Source organism: Mustela erminea, chromosome 7, assembly GCF_009829155.1.
Source record: "Mustela erminea isolate mMusErm1 chromosome 7, mMusErm1.Pri, whole genome shotgun sequence".
In the NCBI taxonomy this organism is placed as follows: Eukaryota; Metazoa; Chordata; class Mammalia; order Carnivora; family Mustelidae; genus Mustela; species Mustela erminea.
In genome coordinates this window covers 15,148,136-15,170,620 of record NC_045620.1, presented here as the reverse complement: position 1 = coordinate 15,170,620, position 22,485 = coordinate 15,148,136, and the positions used below count along the sequence as shown (strand labels likewise).

At 43.3% G+C, this 22,485-nt stretch overlaps 1 protein-coding gene across 1 annotated transcript; it reads left to right on the top strand.

Moving 5' to 3' along the window:
* Positions 1 to 230: 230 nt before the first annotated feature.
* On the top strand, positions 231 to 21,487 carry YWHAB (tyrosine 3-monooxygenase/tryptophan 5-monooxygenase activation protein beta). Its single transcript, XM_032350566.1, has 6 exons — positions 231 to 357; positions 14,422 to 14,724; positions 16,894 to 17,017; positions 17,902 to 18,065; positions 19,210 to 19,305; positions 19,618 to 21,487. Exons 2-6 carry the CDS (start codon positions 14,431 to 14,433, stop codon positions 19,672 to 19,674), a joined length of 735 nt encoding a protein of 244 aa, XP_032206457.1. The 5' UTR covers positions 231 to 357; positions 14,422 to 14,430; the 3' UTR covers positions 19,675 to 21,487.
* Positions 21,488 to 22,485: the final 998 nt, after the last annotated feature.

The window sequence follows — 22,485 nt, the reverse complement described above, 5'->3', positions numbered from 1 at the left end:
GTCCCCCTCCGCCCGCCCCCTCCTCGCTCCCCGTCCGCAACGACCAGGTCTCCCCGCTCTTCCTCCTCCCTCCGTCAGCGCCCCTCTCGGGCGGCCGGGGCAACCCCGTGTCCCGCTCGTCCAATGAGGAGTCGGCGCAGGGGCGGGGCGGGGCCCGGGCCGGAGCGGAAGTGGTGACCGGAGCGGAAGTGGAGTTGCCGCCACCGCCGCCGCCGATTCCGGAGCCGGGGTAGCTGCTGCCGTCGCCGCCAGTGCAGCCGCCGCCGCTGCCGCCTGAGGAGTGGGCTTGGGAAGGAAGCGGTCACCGCGCTCGGAGCTTCGCTCACAAGCGTCTTTTCCTCCTGTTGCCCTCCCCCGGTGAGTGCGGCACGGGGTCCGCCCGGGGCCCCTGGGGGCCCAAGCGCGAAGCTTCCCCCAACCCCCATCGGCGGCGTCCGCCGTGGCGAAGCGGGCGACCCTGCGGGTGGAACCCGGGAGGTGGCGGCGCGCAGCTTCCTCGGCTCCGCGCGGCCGCCTGCGGCGCGGGCCCGGCCTGGCCGCGGCCCCTCCCTGTTTCCGGGGCCGGGCCCCTTAGCTCACGGAAAGGCCCAGGCAGCCCTTGCCGCCTGCGGCCCTTCCTTGCGGGCGGGGTGCGGCTCCCTAGGGGGCCGGAAGGGACCTTCAGCCGCGGACCCCCGACCCTCTCTCCCGACCTACCTTCGTGGCCCGCGCGACCCCTCCCTGCTCCTCGGGAGGCGAAAACCGACCCTTTAAGCTTTGTCACCCCTGCTCCTTGTTTTCTGGTTTCCAAAAATTAAAATTTAACCAAATACGGGCGAGTTTTCGAACCGCAGGGCTTCTGTTGACTCCCTCTGGATGGGTAAGGGGTTTAACCTTGGGAGAGAGCAGAGGGAAAACCCCCTCCCACTTTGCAGTAAAGCCATTTCATCATCGTTCCCTGGTTTGGGAGCCTAGCAGGACCCGAGATGCCTTGAGGAGCACAGGGTTGAGGTTTGAGTCAAGAAAATGCATTTGTTGGACCCGGTTACGGAGTCAGGCCCGATCCTCAGGAAAAACAGATCAGAGGCTGCAAATCGGGAGTGTTCTTCCACGGTATTTACCGTCATTTAATGCCTTTCTTTTGTGTCCTCACCCCAGCTCCCCCCATACTGTGTGTTAGCACGTTTTTAGGACTGAAATTTGCCTGGTGGCCTCCCTGGTGGTGGGGAAGGGATAGGATTGATTCGGGCCCTTTTTCTTCGGAGGATTGAGTACATCTTTGTCTGTTGCAAATGGAGAACTGCATGTAATTGGATTTTCGAAGGTGGCAGTATTGGTAAGACCATTTGCCAACCTTTCTGTAAAAATGCATGTCTCTTGTCCTTGTCTTCACTCCTTTTCTTGTTAGTAAGGCTAGATAGCATCTGACTCGGATTTTACTTGCCCTGAGTGGGAGACCGGATTTGGCAGGATAATGTTAGGAACATACAAAAATCAGGCGGCCACAGGATCCAAAAAGAAAGATGAAGCACTCTCAAGAATATGAAAATTGTCTCCATTTCTCACTGTGTCTCAGTTGTTCCTTTGAAACCACACATACAGGCAGTTTATAGAACTGGACACGTGGCTACCCAGCTTTTTGCATTTTCTCTTTGGAAATGTGTATGTATAAATAATGTTTGATATCCGATTTCCAGTGTCCCCTCTTTCCCAGTTAGGAATATCTCAGTCACCTCAGCCCTCATTTTTTAGGATCTGTTTCCTTAGCAGCATGCAGGAAGGGGGAAGGTGAAACCTGTCAGTTTTACTAGACCCAACTTAGAATTTTAGGTGTGGTCTTCCAAGTGGAAGAGTAATAATCCAGTAGCAACTGCTGAGTGATTTTCCTAACCTCCCTAACCTCAGTGAGATAAGAAACCATTCACCCACATTACAGATGAAGTCTTTATGAGAAATGAGGTAATTTGGCCTAGACCACACGCCTAGTTTTTAGATTGAATATCCTCATTCATCAGGAGCAAATATTTCTGGACTGTCAGCCCCTGGAGTATGGCTCCTACCCTATAATCTTCTGTACATTTCCCATCATGCAGTGCTTGTGTTACGTTGAAGCCATTTTAGAATTGGAGCTCTATAGATCAGGGAGGCAGCCTCCATAAAACCAGGCTGAGCAAATTCCCATGATGCTAGTTCCGGAGGCAGAGTCTCCAGAGATTTGAGCCACTGCGAAGAAAAGTGCCTTTTGCCCATTTGGCTGTGGATACAGAAACAAAGAGCACTGGACCTGGAGTCAGATAAATTTGATTCATTTCTTACCTGCAACGTTTTCTAACTGTGGGATATTTAGTATGTTACTTAGTCTCTGGTTCTTAGTTTCTCTATCTCCAGAGTTGTTTTGGGGGCCTTTTTACAAAGGGTAAACTGTTAAATGTAAGCTTTTGGTTTTGTTTTTTTAATCACAGAATTCACTATTAATGGCTTTCTTTTTTCCTCCAGCTGCATTCTGATGAGACCCATCCCTGCTTTGTATACATGTTGTTTTCAAAAACTGATATGTTATTGTAGAACTTTATTTTGTGTACCCCATGTCCAGTCTTTCTGAGCCTCTTTTCTCATCTGTACAATCCAGGTGGTAATAGTCTTTGTTGTGTTCTTCTGATAAACTGAAAAATCAAAATAAGCATTTGGGATATAGTAGGTGTTTAATATATGTTATTTGACCATATCCGTGAATATACAGAAAGACTAGGTACAGCATATATGCTATATAGTATAGACACATAGAATCTGTCTCTGTGATTTATTCACCAACTGAAGAGGTAGCATCAGGACAGTTAGTCTGTAATAATAGTAATAGCTATCACATTATCTGCTGTGTGTGAAGCTTTGTTCTCAGCCCTTTACACATACTAAAGCCTTCTTAACAGCCAGTGATAGGTAAGTACCGTTAGCCCCGTTTTACAGATGAGGAAACTGAGGCACAGAAGAGTTAAATAATTTTCCCAGGGGTACACACACCCACACACACACGTACACAGCACAAGGTATGTAAGTGCTGGAGCCAGGAATCAAACCCAGCAGTCTGGCTCTGGTGATAAGTTTCTACCGGTGGTGGAGCGTTTTTCTTGTGAACCCCATTTCGTCCTTAATTTTTCTTTACGTGTCTCCTATCAAAGTAAATGTGTTTCGACAGGGATTTTAGCTGTTTTTGAAGATATATATGTAATTTATTGAAGGAACTATATTCATTCTGGCCTGTGGGGATGATACTGCTGGTGTACATCAGGAAGCAAGCTGGTGAAAAACCCAGTGTTCTCACATTTACTTCATGTCAGGGAAACAGGTCATCAGTTACTTTGTGGCATTTTGATTTGTCTGATACTTGGTTCTTCATCTAACAGAATTTGATCAGGACTCCCATGACTAATTTTGGTTTATCATACTACTTTTTCTGTAGATTTTTAGATTTTCCATATTTTGTTGGGGAGGAAGAGAAGAGGAACTAGTAAATTAAAATTGTAAATTATAATGTCCTATTAGGGTACTTCTTCTTTCAATGGTATCAGACTGGGCCATTTTCCTTTAAGGAGTAAGGATACCCCAGAATGAACTAAGGTTTACTTGTAAAGGGACTTCCCATTCCTTGATTCCTACATATTTCTAGAGAGAAATACACCGTAGCAAGGGAACAAGAAATTCATTGGATAGAAGCAACTTTTAAGTATTACAACCATCTTGGTCTCTACATGAATATGGTTCTGGTCGTCATCTTTGTGTCATGAGGGAGAAACTCAACAGTTGGAGCTGGATTCTAAGGGAATTTTTCGAAGGGGAATACTTAAGGAAGAAAAAGACTAAAGTACTTTCTATTTTGGGATACATGTGCTAAAAGCCAAGTAAAGCTTACTGCTTTTTGGGCTAAAAGATCTTCTAATATAGGCACACTTACGTGTTTCTAATGTGTGCTTATAATGAGATGAGACTGATTGATGGTCTCAAGAAAACAAGTCATTCCCAGCAGGCTGTAGGTTAGAGAGATGACTTTTTTTTTTTTTTTTTTTTTTTGATACGGCCAGTCCTCTCTTATGTAAGTTTCTTCCTGTTAGTTTTATTTCATTGTTTTCCCCAAAAGACCCAGGAGTAAAAGTTACTTCTGAATGGCCTTGACCTGGACAGAGGTGACAATAAAGTAGATATGAGTCCTGGCCATTGTTACTGTTTGCCCACAAACCTCACCTTAAAGCTTGTTTGACAGTCTTTTGAGCTTTTTGGCATATGCTGTTTTTAAGTTAATTTTATTTTGATTTTTAAAGCTAGATAAATTAAGGCTGATCCCTGAAACCTCACTGTAATAACTCTGTATGGGTTTTGTTTTGTGGTGGTTTTTTTTTGAAAAATTGTCCATTCTCCCTTTTCCAAAAGTAAGCATTGAGAATCGTAGGTGATCTTTAGGAGTTAGTGCCACATAGAGGAAAGCATGTGTGCTCATTTTACCTATGGGACCCTGGGCAAGTTACTCTTGGAATCTATAAAAGGGCAGGGGTACCTACTTCATAGGATGTTTAGGATTAAAGGAGTTGATATTAAAGCCCTAGTGCTTTACATGTTTGGGTAAACTATAAATGATGAGTATTTTTATTACATTTACCAAGCCAGTTAGCTGATACCGTCTTTTGAACAAAAGAGGAGATGGACAGACAGTACTTCAAGGGCTTGTTGAAACTCTTTTTGAATCTCTAAATATAAAAATGGGTAGCTGAGAAACATTAGTCAAAAAGCATAGTGTTGTTTCCTGACTGGAGCTGGGGTGGCTCTATTCTAAAGTAGACTAAGGCAGAGGATAAATATAGTCTGTACTTTATAGGTCAGGTGTGGTCTACTTACTCTGTCCACATAGGAAATAACAGCCTTGTTCCCTTCTTTTAAAAAAAAAAGTGCACTGAGTGATCGAATAGTTATACTCAGCATGGCACCCATTGTGCCACACATTGGGTGCCCAAAGATAAAAGTCTGGGTTCCTACCATAAGCTCACAATCCAATGTGAGAGTCAATAAAGACATTTACAGTAAATTATGCTAAGTGCTACTTTAGAAATAGGCATAGGTAAGTTAACATGGGCCTTTTCTTCTACAAGTCTTTAAAGAAATCCATCTGGATTTAAAAGAAATGAGGTGTGTTGGAAGTGTCCTTTCAAGCCTGGCTGACGGCGTTTGTTAGACTTCGGTGTGGCTACTATTTGAGTGCTTACATTGTGTAGACACTGAAGTATTTTGCATCATGAACTAAGCTACTCTTTCCAAGAACCATATTAAATGAATGCCTATTTTGTGCATGAGAAAACAGACTCTCAGAGATCAGGTAGCCTGTGGCATTGGTGTGTGGTACTGGTAAATTGGGCTGGGTCACTCCATTGTATTGATGGGCTCCAAACTTTTGAACCCTATTCCCAAAATGGACCAGTGGAGCTGCGTTTATGGATCCGAACTAATGGATTGTCTGGGATTGATCATCAGATGCGAAGAGGTTAATTTATTGTCTTATCTGCTGTTGATTCACAGTGCGTGACCTTGGCATATCATTCAGTACCTCCATTTTTTAAAGTTTAATTTTGGCCAGTTGGACCTAAATTACAGTGATCCTCAGCAACTGACGTGGAAGAGGGAAGAGATTTTGAAATGAAACTGAACTTGCCCTCCACAGTTATGTGTTTGCTGGACATCAGCACTAACGATTTTGTATTTAGGACATGCTGTGTTTCATTTTCTATCAGAGACAGGCAAATGTTTGAATGGAGTTCAGTTTATGACAGGACTATGAAATTTGTGTGTAGAATGGCACACAGACATTTTTTAGAATGGGTGTTTTTCAGTGAGGAGATTTCTTTAAGAGCCAGGAGTACTTCACTTTTTCTGGGTAACACCCCCTAACCACCTGGCCCCACTGACATTCTCAGGTCCTTCCTGCTGTACCTCAGCATCTGTTTTTCCTTCAGCAGAGTGACTCCGGAACTCTAACTTTGGCCTTGTGGTGCTGTGAGTCCTCTGACTGAAATGGTACAACTGAACGCTAGTCAGAATTTACTGTCAGTTCCTTACCCCATGGAAGCTTGTAAAGATGCTCCAGTCAGTTTTCCCTCCAGATTCAGAACTCTGCTCATCTCTTTATTTACTTTGGCCTTTGATCTCTTCAGTTTCATCTAGAAAAACATAATGTGCTCTTTATTCATACATCGGTGTTTCTTGTCCCTACCTGGGGTATCGTTTTCCTCTCCTGGCAGAACCCCTGCAGCCCAGAAAACCAGTGAGGACCCAGCCACTTTTACACTAAACCCCTTCCCTCTAATTCTGGCTGGTTTCTTCAAGAAACTTTATAACCCTTGAGTATGTGCCGTCTCCAACTGGGGGAGTGTGAGCGCTCAGAGACAAGGACCACACTGTTCTAATTGTATTTCTTTTGAATTCCAAGAAAAGTCCCTGGACATACTGGTAGTGTGTTCATTTACAGTGATTTCAACACACATTAAATTATATGCATTACATTTTAATGAAGTAGTAAGTGTGTTGGAGCGCCTAGATGGCTCAATCAGTTGGGTGTCCTCTTGATTTCCGTTCAAGTCCTGGTTTCAGGGTCGTGAGATCCGGCCCTGTGTCAGGCTCCACACACTGAGCATGGAGTCCGCTTCAGATTGTCTCTCCCTGTCACCCCCCCGCACCCCTCCCCAAAACCCAAACCAAAACAAAAAGAGTAAGACTATGTCTACTGAGCCTTAACTCTGACCAGCACCACATTGCCATTTTTTTGTACATCCTCAATAGCTGCTAATGTTTCCTTTTAACATTTAAGGAAACTGAGGTTCAGAGAAGTTACTGTAAAAAAAAAAATGGCTTAATTTCTCTTTAGAAGCTGAGGTATGTATTATGTAGGGCTTTCCTAGAAACAAATTCCACTCCTGTGTGTTTCATAATAGAGGTTTAGTAATCCTCACACAGGATAGACAATGGAATCCTCAATTTTAAATTCCTAGGAAATTATCAAATTCAATTAAAGCTCAGTATTTCATAACTGAGCATGGGGCGCCTGGCTGGCTCAGTCAGCAGAGCATGCAACTTTTGATCTCAGGGTTGTGAGTTCAAACCCCACATTGGGTGTGGAGCCTACTTTAAAAAAAAAAAAAAACAAAAAGAACAAACAAACAAAAAGAATTAAGCCTCTTCTTTTCCTTGAAAACAAAACAGAGCTGAGAGTTCAGTACTTCTAAAGGCCACATTTCAGAAGGTCATTCTCTTACATTGCAAGGCTTCTTTTTTTTTTTTTTTTTTAAATATGGTTTAACAGTGGGTAGTCATTTCTATTTTTATTTTTTCCCTCTTATACTGGGTGTCTGCTTCTGGCCTCTATGAGATGACCTCTCAGTATCCTGAATCTGGATAAGAGAAATCCCTTGGGCAAAGAATTTTGGACTAGAGGGCCTTGGTGGATTCATACATACTCTTACTCTTGTTTCAGCTTTCACTGTCAGATTTGAGGTTTCATGTATTTGTAGGAAATCCTGTTATTTCAAGGGCACCCTTGGAATTACTTCTCATAATACTCTTTGGAGTGCTTTACGAAAATGAAATACTTTTGTACGTCTTTTTCTAATTCTTCCTGTTACATGTGTCTCATCAGCAGATCCATGATATTAAATCCCTTCTTTTGACAACCATGTAGTCTTGGCCCAGCGGTCCCTCTTTTTAACCCCTCCGTTATTAGATACTTAGATTGTTCCCAGTTTTTCACTCAGCAGTGCTGGTTTATTCCACACCTGCTTCCCGTTCTTCTAAAGGGCTGCATCCAGTGGCCTCGAGCAGACAGACACATGTTGTCACCCTGCAGCTGTGCTTGAGAGCTGTGCGGAGACCTGTCCTTGTCTTCCCGATCTGAGCCCAGCATGGGAACAAGTGGGCTCTGGTGTCTCTGTGCAGTTAGTGCCTGGCCTGATGGTGAAGCTGCTAGTCTCTTAAGGTTTTTGAGGAGGCAAATAAAAGCTCTCTTGCTGAGGTATTTTTGTGGTAGGACCATGGGTTGAAAGTCTTAGAAGAAAAGTAGGTCCTGATTATAAACCATCATTTCTTAATATTCAATTCAAGAAAATTCAGTTAGGAACTAATGGATAAAAGTGTTACAGTTACCATGGGTGTCAGGTTTGAGGCTGTTGAAGGGTGGAGTCTTATCTAGGAATGTTAACACTGTAACATTTTCACTTCCTGTAGGAGATGAATCTTGACCGCTTTCCTTCTCATGGGTTGTATACTAAATAAATAAGAATCCAAGCTCACATTGTGGATTGAAACAGTGATGTGGAGGTCCTGTGAGAGGAATAATAGTACTTCCATTTGGTTTGCACTGTGCATTTTTAAAAAAGATTTCCTTTAATTTTTAAAAAAGATTTCCTTTAATTTCTTGCATCTCCTCTTCCGAGCATGTCTCCTGAGGAGGATGCTGTATCGCCAGTGTACAGATTGGAAAGCTGAGGCTGAACAAGTTCACGTAGCTTTGTAGTTCACAACCCACTCTTAGACCTAGCCCTGCTGCCTTTTTTCCACCCCACTTACAGCTGCCCTGGCTTCTCTCTGCCCTCTCAGGACAGATTTGCTGAAAAAATTTACAGCCACTTGCCTGAGCATTAGTTTTATGCTTGGCCCAGGGTGAGACCTTAAATGAGAAACAAACGTGAAGGTTTCCTTTGAGGACATATCCACGTGGAACTGCCTGTAAAGGGACACTGCTCCTCATCTGTACCAGAAAACTGACGTGGTGTAGGCCCTGGACGGTGTGACAGGCTGCAATTGGGTTTGGGGCTCACAGGCCGGAACCTCAGTGGAGACTGGGGTAGCCCAGGAAGACTTTAGCCAGTTGGTTGGATAGAGTTTGCTTAGGCAGGAAGTAAATGGGAGAGCATTCTAAATGAAGGATCTAGAAAAGCAATTTCAGGGGTGTTTGAGCGTGCCACTTACGGAGTATTCAAGGATGTCCAGCCAGAGAGAAAGGTACCTTTAGGAGAGTGGCTGATGATAAAGCCTGACAGGTGTGGAGGAGCCAAAATCCTGTAGAAGGACTTTGAGGGCCAGGCAGAGTTTAGATGGAGCTGCCAAAAGAGAGTCATTCAAAGGGACGGAGTGAGGGTAAAGGCAGAACCAAGAGCCACTTTGTTTTTCTTGTTATTTTTTTTTAATTGAAGTATAGTTGATACACAATGGTAACATTAGTTACCATGCATATCATGGTAATCACAGTAACATGATTCATCAAGTCTGTGTTAATTTGTGCTCACCCAACTGTATCCCCAGCACTGTACTCTCCCACTGCCACTAACAGCAGTCCCTATGCTGTGCCTTTGACTGCGTAATTTTGATGTAGGGTGCAGGAGTACAAGGAATAAGGTGCAAACATGAGGATTTAATGTGCTTGTGAAAAAGAGGTGCTTTGAATTATTTGAGCAGAAAGAAGACGCTGCCAGATTTGCAGTTTTATTCTTTCATTTGGGGATCTGTTCATTCATTGAGCAGATGCTTGTTCATACTAATTATGTGCAAGGCACTGTGGGAGATCTGCCCTAAAGAGTTGATGGGGTGGGGCGCCTGGGTGGCTCAGTGGGTTAAGCCGCTGCCTTCGGCTCAGGTCATGATCTCAGGGTCCTGGGATCGAGTTCCGCATCGGGCTCTCTGCTCAGCAGGGAGCCTGCTTCCTCCTCTCTCTCTCTGCCTCTCTGCCTACTTGTAATCTCTCTCTGTCAAATAAATAAATAAAATCTTTAAAAAAAAAAAAGAGTTGATGGAGTGGCAAGGGACTTCAAGATATATACAGATAATTTTAGTACTGGAGAAATGTGATAGGACATTAAGAGAGGTATAGATGAAATGCTTCGTTGAGAGTACTCTCAGCTTGGAGCAGTGCTGTCCAATAGAAACAGCACAAACCGTGTGTAATGTAAAATTTTCTACATTTATTTTTTTTTTAATTTTCTACATTTAAAAAGTACAACGAAACAAGTGAAATTTATTTTATTTAATCGTTTTTTAAAAAACTTAACTCCATATATCCGAAATACTAAAGTTTCCACGTGTCACTATCTACATGTGACTGGTGGCTGTTAAATTAGACATCTCCAGCTTAGCGGTTTAAGAAGTCTTCATGAAGGGGATGGCTCTTGAGCCCTGCTCTGAAGAATTTTGTATGCTGAGTAAATGGGAGAGGACATTCCAGGCAGAGGGAGTGGCTTGGTGAGCAAAGACAAGGAGACAGAAAAGCAGACTCTTTAAGAAAACCATTTTGGCAAAAGCACAAATTGTGTGGAAGGCATGTTTGGGTGAAAGTCTAGGAAGATAGGGAAAATCTTGCAGGGAATCTGACTACTATCAGCAGGAGAGAACTTAAAAGAATTTTGAGCAGGAAGTGACTCGATCAGAGTTTTAAGAATGGGTCTGATCATAAAGACATGAAGGGGACTACAGGTAGTGGGTCTGGGAGAGAGTGAATGGGAGATTTCTTGCAGATGTAGAACTAGGAACAATTCCAGATGTCCCTTGTCTCCTGCCTTCCTCCAAACTGCTGGGTGTTGTGTAACCCATTTCCTGTTGAAATTGGTCTAGCTGCTTCAAAATCCGTGTTACATAAGTCAAAAGTTATGTAAGCAGGAGGCATCAGGACATTTAGCTGTGGATTTTGTTTGTTGTAGTTGTTTTGTGTGTGTGAGTGTGGAATTAATTATTTTTTAAACAGATGAATACATTTTTTAAGGCATGCATTTGGTCTTCCCATATCATGATGGCTCTCAGTGTCCAAGGGCTCTTTCCGTGATCTTGAAGAAGCTTAAAATAGTTGGCTCCCCAAACAGGTCACATTTGATTTTGAGAGAGATAGGGCATGTACCTTTGGGAGCTCCCAGGGAGTAGTAAGGATTCTTCAGAGAGGTGTGATTTAACTTGGAGCGTTTGGGAGGGGAGCTTAATCGGGGGCTGGGCTGGTAAGGCCAAAGAATTTCCGTGGCATCTTTAGCAGTGTTGATCCTTTATATTTCTCTGTTACTCTTTTATAATCCTGTATGGGATGGCTTAGTTCCGAATTTATTTTTGGCCAGGATTTTACTAATTGGAAGCTTTCCTGGTATAGTTGCACAGGTGCTGTTTGATGAACTTTGGAGTGGGCCACTGAGTGACTGTAACTTTGGATTTGTCTGCAGACCGGAACATTTTTGAAGTGAATTAAAGTTGACTTCTGCCTACTTCTCACTTTGAGGAACAGTGAAATAGGATTATCTGCTGGTGGAGGTTGTATCCTGACTGAAAGACTTGCAGTCAAGAAACTTAGACGTAGGGGTGCCTGGGTGGCTCAGTGGGTTAAGCCTCCGCCTTAGGCTCAGGACGTGATTTCAAGGTCCTGGGATCCAGCCCCACGTCTGGCTCTCTGTTCAGCTCTGCCTGTGTCTGCCTACTTGTGATCTCTCTCTCTCTCTTTCTCTCTCTCTCTCTGTCAAATAAATAAATAAAATCTTTTTTTTTTTTTTTAAGATTTTTTATTTTATTTTATTTTATTTGACGGAGAGATCACAAGTAGGCAGAGAGGCAGGCAGTGGGGGGCGGGAAGTAGGTTCCCTGCTGAGCAGAGAGCCCCATGTGGGGCTCGATCCCAGGACCCTGAGATCATGACCTGAGCCAAAGGGCCAAAGGCAGAGGCTTAACCCACTGAACCACCCAGATGCCCTAAATAAATAAAATCTTAAAAAAAAGAAGAAGAAGAAGAAGAAGAAGCAGAAACTTAGACATAAACTGAGAAGGTATAATTTGAAGCTGAAGAATGGTGTCCTTTTGATGTACCTTTTTTTTTTCTTTTTTTTTAAGATTTACTTTTTGATTTGCCAGAGAGAAAGAGAGCACAAGCAGGGGGAACAGCAGGCAGAGGGAGAAGCAGTCTCCCCCCATGAGCAAGGAGCCTGATGCAGGACTTGATCCCAGGACTCTGGGATCATGGCCTGAGCTGGAAGCAGACAGTTAATTGACTGAGCCACCCAGATGTCCCTTTTGGTATACTTTTATCAGTAGACTAGGAAGTGGTGTGGCAGCTAACAGCACCAACATCTCAGTAACTTCACCTCAACATTTCTTTTTTATACTGCCATGTCCAGTGCCACCCTGTAGGAGTCAGTGTAAACAGTCACTCGGGGACTCGGGCTGCAGGCCCTAGCACATCATCCGAGAGCACAGGGCCTTCTAGACAGCTGATGACGAAGAAGAGAGCCCGCGAATGACATACAGGCTTTGCAGTTTTCACCTGGAAGTGGCATCATTTCTGCTGTCTCATGAGACAGAACTCACCCTGGGATCCATCCTGGTTGCCTGGGGGCTGCCGGGAAACGTAGGAGAGCAAGTGGAATGTTTCGTCAGGATTATTATCTCTGTTACAGTCTCATTCCAATGACATGGTGAGGAAGGCGGGCAGATCAGGTAAGACTCACTTCACTGAGCGGAAGCTCAGAATTAGTGAGTCTTATGTAGAACACAGCTGGAGTAGGACTTAGATAATAAACTGTGGGAAGAAAAATAGTAGTTCTGAACTTAGGGAACCAGCTCCTTCTCAATTGTTTAAGTTGGGAGGGGCGGATCTTACCATTATGCTCCATTTAATAAAACATTTTCATGTGGTAGTGCCGTGTCTGTAGGATTCCACACTTGAAAATACAGAAATAACTTGAGGTAAAACACCATTTTGTGAGGAGGAGACAGTAAGTACTTCTTTTGCTATTTTAAAATTATTGTTTTCAGAGTTCTAAATTGTGATGCTGTGTATATTATAATGAAAGAATTTGGCTTTTTTGTTTTATTTTAAAATTTTATTTTTAAGTAATCTCTACACCCAACATGGGGCTCAAACTCATGACCCTGAGATCAAGAGTTATATGCACTGACTGATCCAGCCAGGTGCCCCTGTAAGAATTTGTTCTAAAAATACTGATACTTCTAGGGGCACCTGGGTGGCTCAGTGAGTTAAAGCCTCTGCCTTCGGCTCAGGTCACGATCCCAGGGTCCTGGGATTGAGCCCAGCATCGGGCTTTCTGCCCAGCGGGGAGCCTGCTTCCTCCTCTCTCTCTCTCTGCCTGCCTCTCTGACAACTTGTGATCTCTCTCTGTCAAATAAATAAATCTTTAAAAATAAAAATACTGATACTTCTAGTAGTATTTAACCTTATTACAGTTTAAGATAGTATGGTATTTTTACGCTGTGGCACAGATGGACATACCAAAATTTAAATGAACAGTCTATTGAACTTACTGGTTAACAAATTTTTTTAGTTACATTTTATCCAAAAATTACTGCATTCTCTGTAAATGGGGATTATTATAGTGGGGAACTGACTAAGGTGAGGTGAATAAGGAGTGTTTACTGATAGGTGTATAGAGGATTTGGTGAACTGAGGTTACTAAAATTTTTACTATTTCAGAAAAGATTGTAAATGAACTCAGTTATGGTTTGTAGTTCTGTTGCGCGTCTTGAACACACTCCCAGCTCTTGTGGCCTATACCATATAGATGATTAGCATCGGATAATTTGTACTTAATGCTCTAAACTTCTCAACACACCTTCACGTAGATTAGGTCATTTGTTCTCACCTCAGCCCCACGGAGAGTAGGTCATGTTCTTTCTTTCTTTCCAGTAAGGAAATTGAAGCTCTCAGAGGTTAAGTGATGTGACCACTTGTCAGTAGCAGAGCTGCGGCTAGAAAGAGCCAGATCTCCTTCCCTTCAGTTGATGCTCTTGTCTACAGGGTATCCTGCAAGTTAGCAAAATGCAGAAGATAGGACAAAAATGGCTTCTGCTTTTCAGGTTCCTACTGCTTGATGGGCACTGCCAGATGTAACATTTAAAGTCCTGTCTTTGCTTTAAGATTGAGGCAGTCCTCAGACTTGAGGTGTTTTTCCCAATACCGTGGGGGGAAAACTAGATTTGGTCAAAACCAGACAATTCTCGAAAGAAGTTAAGGAAGTGTATTTAGCATAAGCTTCTAGAGAGATAGTTCTCCAGCAGCCCGCGTGTGATGGGGAGGCCGATCAGACTCGCGGGGACAGGGAGGCTGGAGTCTGCGGTCTCTGAGCAGCGCTGCCGGACACGTCACTTGCCTTCTCTGAACTTCCACTTCTTCTCCTCCAGAAAGGGGGGAAGGGATTGTTGTGAACACATCTGCTCTTCAGGACTGTTGGGAAAATTAATTGGCAAAAAATTCAGCAAGGGACTGAGCCCTCTGAGTGCTCGTGTTCAGTACGGTGGAGTGTGTTTGCAAGTACACGTTTCGTATTTACATATGATTCTTGCCCGACGGGTTGGGAAAAGGTTCACACATGCATTTCCGGGGCCCTGAAGCCTGACACTTGCTTTCTCTCTCTCTCCTCCCGCTCACTCCTGTCCTAGGGAACGACCATGGATAAAAGTGAGCTGGTACAGAAGGCCAAACTTGCTGAGCAGGCCGAGCGCTATGACGACATGGCCGCAGCCATGAAGGCCGTCACAGAACAGGGGCACGAACTCTCCAACGAGGAGAGAAATCTGCTCTCTGTCGCCTACAAGAACGTGGTGGGCGCCCGCCGCTCCTCCTGGCGCGTCATCTCCAGCATTGAGCAGAAAACAGAGAGGAATGAGAAGAAGCAGCAGATGGGCAAAGAGTACCGGGAGAAGATCGAGGCCGAGCTGCAGGACATCTGCAATGACGTTCTGGTAAGAGGCCGGGGTTTCGGTTTCAAACAGCGATTTGCGAACAGTATTAATGTAACGCTCAAACGCAAACTCTCAAGCGGCTCATGAGAGAAAGGTGTCGGAATATGCTGGAAAGCTGCAATCAGTCGGAGCTGATTTGTAAGCCTGTGATGTGATGTGATTTTCCTCACTTCCTGTTTAATCAGAGGTTGCTCATCACGAATGGGGTGTTTTTCCTCTCCCTTCACAAAGACCTGTGACAAACAGGAGCATCCCTCCCTCTTTTCTTTAGAAATTCAGTCCACATTGGCAGGATCTCAGGTAGGTGCCGCCACAGATGGGCTGTTCTGTGTCTGAGCGGTGATGTCACCTCCAGCCGGGGAGGTGGGAGCCAAAAGCCCCGCTCTCATTCCCCCTCTCCCAGTCCTGTCCACACAGCGTAAGGTCCTGAAAGTTAGCCACATCTGTCCGTTGGGCCTGTGTCCGAAGCCAAATCAAAAATGGTTTGGGGATTGTCCTCTCCTGGGTTTTATACAAGCCTTAGTCAGATGATTGAGTCATAACTATTCTGCTCTGGCCACAGTCTGGGGTTGGACGGGAGGGGTGTGTATCCTAGAGCAAATCATGATCATATTGTCTTTCCCTCACATCCTGAGCCCACTGGGAACTTTCTTTTTCTTCCAGGTGAAATCAGGTAAAAATGAACGGTGAGGGCTGCTTTGAAGGGAAAAGGAATTCACACTTGTGGATCTACCTCCTCCCCTGCTGGCTGCCTCTCCGAGTTACTACCCATGACACCTTTCTTTTGAAAACCAGTACAAAGCTTGTCAGCCATCAGGCAGTATTCCTCCTCCCTAACCCATAAGGAGTTACACCCTGGCTGTCTGCAGAGAGTATTAAAATGACCACCGCCCCATGCGTCTTCTCACATCGGTTGACTAAGTCCCCTTCCAGCTAAGCTTTTGCATTGAGCTGCTCTTGTTAGACTCATGGTGTAAGAGTGTCATGGCTAAGTCTGTTGCCTGTCGGTAATTTGGGGGTTTGTTAATGGTGCACTAATTCCTGAATGTTAGGTACATCTGGTATTCAGATGAAGTATGGCATGCATTCCAAGGGCAAGAAAATTCCATAATTCCTGAAATGTAGACCAGCTTTTAAGAGCATCTGAAAGAATGTGAAGAAAAGCATGGTACTTACTGCCTCTTAACCAGTTTTTCAGGATGCCACATTCTAAAACAACTCTTCGAAAATATTGCTCTGTATACGAAGCTTGGACTCCTTCAGAACTGCTTTTGTTGTAAGCATAAATGTTTAAAGGAATTTATTCTTAATAATAGTATTAGCTACTTTTTGAGTGCTTACTGCGTGCCAGGCATCGTGTTAAGCACTTTATGTACTCTAGCTCATTTGTCCTCATACCCTAGAAGATGGCTATTGTGCTTCCCCATTGTATAGCTGGGAAAACTGAGGCTCAGGATGCTTAGAAATCATTTGTCCAGGGGCACAGATGGTAAGCAGCAGAGGAGGGACTTCTACCCAGGTCTGATTGATTTTCAACTTAGTTTTTGGCAGTTTTGCTCTGTTATTCACCTTTTTCCTCCCAAAAGGGAAAGATTGTTTTCTCTTTTTTTAAATTACAGAAGTAATACAGGTTCATTGTTTTTTTTTTTTTTTTTTTAAGGGGGGGTGACCAGGTAGAAGAGTATAAATCAGAAAGTAAAATTCATTTCTAATCCTGTCATGTAGATAATCATTATTAACATACCGATAAATATTCCTCAAGAGTTTTCCCTTATGTGTTTGTGTGTACACGTACATAGTTTAATACTAAAATAGGATTCATGTGGTACTTACGATCTTTTTGTTTCACTCAGACTTCTTTTGAGAATCTTTCCGTGTTATTGGTATAGTTCTGCATCATCATTTTTAAGGCCTTACGTGGCATCCCATTGTATGGCTGTACTTTAATCAACCCCTTGTGGATGGTCAAAAGTGATTTTTAACCGAAGAATACAGACATGTGCTGTTAGGACCTGGGCTAAAAACCACTTAAAAGCTTTGGATGCAAATTATGTTTTTTTTAATCGTCAAAATTATTTAGAAGTGGTAGTGTGTTGAATCTCAAACATAGTTTTAACATCTTATAAATAATATTTCCAGATTCTTAACAGAATGTGAATCATTTTTTAGGAGCTGTTGGACAAATATCTTATTCCCAATGCTACACAACCGGAAAGCAAGGTGTTCTACTTGAAAATGAAAGGCGATTATTTTAGATATCTTTCTGAGGTGGCATCTGGAGATAATAAACAAAGTAAGTAACTTTTTTTTTTTTTTTTAAAGGAATTTGACCAATAGTGGAGCCAGTCCTCCTCCTCAGTAATTTTAAACAGTTTTTACTTTGTTTACCATAGACACAAACATCATGGTACTGAGAATCTAAAAGACCACTAACATTATGCTGACCTGTGATGAGCAGGTCAGCATAAGGGGGGTTGACAAATCAATATATGTAAGGGGAAAGTGCAGAGGACATTAAAAGTGTGATGCAGTAGTCCATTTAAAGAAATCTTTTTCTTAAAAAAAAATAATAATAATAACCTTGAGGATTATTTGGTGTCTGTTCTTAGAAGTAAAACTTTAATATGTCTAATGGTATAAAACCACCATAGTAAATAGTGTTTTGTTTCTTTTGTCACATATGTGTTTTGTGATGGTGAGAACTACAGCTCTGCTTTACTAAGTACCTACTATGTGCCAAGTATTTTAGAGTCTCATTTATTCCTTATACAACTCTAGGAGTTCCAATGGGGATCTGCCTGTTATTCTAATGGGGAAACCAAGGCTCACAGAGGTTTTCACTTACTCTAAGCCCCACGTTTAGAGAGTAAGAGTTGGGAGTTCAGGTTTGAGTCTTCTGACTCTATATATAAAGTCCATAATTCCTCTACTGGAGCATATTGTTTCCTGTGTTCTGTCTCGTTAAAGGTTATTTCTGCTTTTCTCCAAAGCATTTAATGTGGTACTTGGCTTAGAGTAAACGTGTAACAAATGGTTGTTAATCAGATGGTGGAGACACTGACCCCTTGCTTGGTCGCTCCTCATTCCTGCTCGGTGGGGTGAATAACTGGATGGGGGTCCGGCATGTGATGCACCTGGGAGAGAACCTCGCCTTTAATGTCCTTATCTTTCTTGTAGCCACTGTGTCGAACTCCCAGCAGGCTTACCAGGAAGCGTTTGAAATTAGTAAGAAAGAAATGCAGCCTACACACCCAATTCGACTTGGCCTGGCACTGAATTTCTCAGTCTTCTACTATGAGATTCTAAACTCTCCTGAAAAGGCTTGCAGCCTGGCAAAAACGGTGAGAAAGTCCTTGTATGGTTTTTGATTGTAGTATAACACTGCCTGTGTGTGTGTGTGTGTGTGTGTGTGTGTGTGTGTGTGTGTACACGTACGTCTTTTTATTGCCTAAATGTAACAACTCACTGTGCTAGTCCTTCTGAAGATGTTCTGGAGATGGGAGTAGATCTTTTGTGACATAAATACAGACCTTTCACTTTTTGATTTCTTCTCAGCACCTCCTGCTGATTTTTGTTTTCGTTGTGTAATTACTGGCTTGGGCAGGTGGTTGTAGAAAATTCAGGGGGAAGGTAGTGTGTTGTTCCTTGTCAGGCTATGGGCTTTGTCAGCCTCTGTTACGTATTAAATTCCTTGTACCAAGATTTGAAGTTACAGCTGTGTTTATGAAAGAAAGCAGACCAGGTTTTCTTTGTGTGCTGGGCTACCTCTTGTCTTCTGTTAGTAACTCAGCCGCCTTTTCTACGTATTTTTTAGTCTTTCAACATGCACACTGTTACTTAAAATTCTTTTAATTTGGAAAAAGTACATGAAATGAATTATTTAAGGTCCATCACTTAATTGAATCAGATTTAGTGGTGTGAATGTCTGTTCTCTCTTTATTCCTTGTATCAGACCTTTTGAGTTTTAGTAAAGAAAGGAAAGGATTACTGGCAGGTAGGTTTGGCAATTAAAAAATAATATGGGGGCGCCTGGGTGGCTCAGTTGGTTAAAGCCTCTGCCTTTGGCGCAGGTCATGATCCCAGGGTCCTGGGATTGAGCCCCACATCGGGCTCTCTGCTCAGTGGGGAGCCTGCTTCCCTTCCTCTCTTTGCCCAGTTGTGATCTCTGTTTTTCAAATAAATAAAATCTTTAAAATAATAATAATAATAATAATAATATGGATTTGTGCTGGGTTGACAGTAATACCTGCTGTGTTACCACATGCAGTGAAGTTCTCGGGATTTTTTGTCTTTTTTGGTTGGTGCCTTACAACCATGCATTATCTGTTTGCGGAAACTATCAAACAAGGTCATTAATAATAGCCTCAGCTCCCCTAGAGCACTGTACAGGAAAAGAAAGTATGTACATTTGTTAACAGGGAAAAAATTGCGCTAAACTAGCTCCAGAGAACCTGTGACAACTCTGCTGATGGCTCTTTGTTGCAGGCATTCGATGAAGCAATTGCTGAGTTGGATACGCTGAACGAGGAGTCTTACAAAGATAGCACCCTGATCATGCAGCTGCTTAGGGACAATCTCACTGTAAGTACTGCTGGTTAACGATCCTGCTCTTGGAGGGCTTAGAGTCTTGTTCCTATCACCGAGCGAAGAATTCACTGTTGCCCAAGACTCCCTGAGGGGATTTGTACCCTGTAAGTAGAGTGAAATGTACTAAATTGTTAAGTTGGTTGTAAATGACTGCTAAAGTTTTGGCCTCTGCAGTCCTCATAGTCTGCAGTAATACAGTGATAATTTGAAGCAGTTAAGTGAGATAAGTTGGTCCAGACTGGGTCTACTTCTCTGAGTGAATTTTAGGAGCCTTGTTTTGATTAGAGCTCTGTTTTTCTCTTGCAGCTGTGGACGTCGGAAAACCAGGGAGATGAAGGAGATGCTGGGGAGGGAGAGAACTAATGTCTGTTGTGCTTCGTGATCTGTTCAGTGTCACTCTGTACCCTCCACATATATCCCTTTGTGCGATAAAAAAAAAAAAAAAAAAAAAAAGTCGTACGTCGACTTTCAATTTTTCACAGCCTCAGCCTAGCAAAATGGTCCATGGGATAAACAGCTGGTGTGTGTATCTAAAACTCAGATTGGTCACATAAATGCCACGGCATTCTGAAGTTTTGATTTTGATTAACATTGACAGGATTACTGTGTGCTGAATTTTTTTTTAAACTGAACACTGTGATTATGGGGTTTTGTAACTTAGCAGAACTCTTACTGGTAGAAAAACTAGACCTAAATTATGTGTAACTTTTTGGAAAGTTTAAACTGATAATCAAACTAGTCACGGAAATAACAGTTCCATTGTAAAGTTGTACAGAAAGTTATAGAGATTATATTGTGACGCTAGGACGCAGAGTGAGAGCCCTGTCCTGTGACAGCAACTCACAGTAGTTCTGCCTGTTTTGGGGGGAGTACAGACACTTGGCCAGTTTGAGCTGTTGCCACTCAAAAGTTCATGACTGCAGATGTCCACAGTGTCTTTCTCTCCGTAAACTCGAAGCCTAAAATGGAAACTCTTTGTGGCAGATAATTGGGTTTTGACACCGTGAAAAGGCCCAGTGCTCCTAGACCCCGTGACTAACACCCCTTTCCCACAGCCATCTTACTGATTTGCAACTTGGGCTCCAGTAGTGGAATCTGTTTTCCTTGTAACTAAGACCTAAAGAAGAGAAAAGCCGTGTATCTTATGAATGGCCTTATCTGTTTCCTGGGTAATACCTTTCAGAGTCATGTTCTGTAGTGATTGCCTTTCACTTAAGAAGTACTCAAGTCTTTGGGTGCTTCCTAGCTTGGGGCTTTTAAATTTTGAAATTGAGACATTCTTCCCACTGTCCTTTTTGACTGTTGACCTTGGTTTTTCTTTTCCCTCTTGAAGTGTCTGTCCTGCTTCTTTACATTTTTTTTCCTTTTCAGTTCTGTTGCTGTCTTCTGTTTGTTGTTGAACACCGTAGGGGCAGGGCGGGGGCCTGGAGGGGGTGAGCGAAGATGGCAAGCACTTTGGTCCGCAGGCCTCACTTCAGGGGAGTTGAGAAGAGCCAGCACATAGCTCTGGCTTCCTCTGATTTCTCAGCACGCTCGTTGCTCTTCAGTCAGACTGAGATCTGAGTCAAAAAAGTGTTTTTAAATACCCATGATTTCTCCCTGTGTTGCAGCCAGCCCTGATAATGCTTGTTAGTACCTGTCACCAGCTCTCCCAAGTGTGCTCCTTCAGCCAAGTTCACAGACCTGTTTGAACAAGACCCTATAATGCAGGGAAGTTGCATGAACACCACAGTGGGGAGAGTCCAGAATAGCCAGGCCTACCAGTCTCACAGTACCCCCTCTCCCTTGAACATTCCATGTAGCCATAGTGTCCGCCTGTTTGTCCATCTGCTGAAATGAGAAAAGAAACATTCATGCACTGATTTAAAACCCAAAAAAAGGAAAAAAAAAAAAAGAGAAAAAAGAAAAAAACGAAACAAAAAAAAACCCTCCCCCCTTTCTAGCTGAACAAAAATGTGCAGTTAATACTTGGCGCTTGAAAATGCAGTAGTGAATGTGGAACGAGCCTGTCTGTATATCTGGTAGCTCTTTCTTGCTTCGTTTTTCCTTACCAGTATTCTGCCTCACGTTTGCTTCTGTGACGGTTATATTGCCTAGCAAGCACTCCTGTGGTTGTGAAAATAGTATAGCAAAAAAAAAAAAAAAAAGAAAAGAAAAAAGAAAAATCCCCGGTTATTGATGTACTAGATTTGTGTATGTCTTTTAAACAGTTCTAGTTTCCACCTTAACACGGAATAATCAGGAAAAGTGTAAAAATTCAAAAGTGAAATAAAAAATTTTATCAGTTGCCTGTGAACTGATGTATGGCGCCATCTCTCTCACTACCAGAACTAGCTACCTCTTCTGGTCACACCCCCTCGTAGCTCTGCTCTAAAAGTAGGGAACATCTTTATTTCTCACCCTGTTTAGAACCAGAAGTCAGGGTGTTGTAAAGGAGGAGAAATTTAATAAAGAGCCACTCTCTGCCTATTACGGGACGCTTCTCCACCCTCCACGACAAACCATCCATGTGTTAGGTCCTCTTTTGTAGCTTCTAAGATTTGCTATGAAGTTATTTTACATCCCATTCAAAAAACACACACATACCCCCTTTTTTAAACCCTGAGGTGTAGCAAAGCCTGTGAGATGCTTGCGTAAGGCTGGGTCATTCCCAGGGTTCTACCAGACTATCCTCTGCCCTAACACTTTCTGAGTGCCTGCAGCACTGTTTGCTCATGGCATTTGCCCCTTTTCTAAAAACTTGCACCTCCCATTAGGAGAGGGGGAAAATGAGGGTATTTTTCAGCCCAAGATTACTCAGTCTGTGCCTGCTTGCTACTGTGCTGCACAACCAGACCCGTTCAGAGCTCTTCCGCCTGCCGAAACCACACTCAAGCAAAGGTCAGTGGGAACCAGGACAGTCCCTGTGAGGGGCAAGGGGAAATATGGCCCACAGAGCATCAGAGTTTTCTTTTAAATGCCCCCTCACCATGGGTAGGTTGAGGCCGCAAGCACAGCTTCAGGCCACTGTCTTGGCCTTGCACTGTCAGGTGCCTCCTGTCCCCGTAGAGTAACTGAGGCTTCCCGATGGAATTCTGGTGGAAGGGCTTAGTCAAAAGAAAGCTGGGGTGGGCTGGGTATGTCCTCTCCGGTCATGATCTCAGAGTTGTGGGATCGAGCCCTGCACTGGGCTCC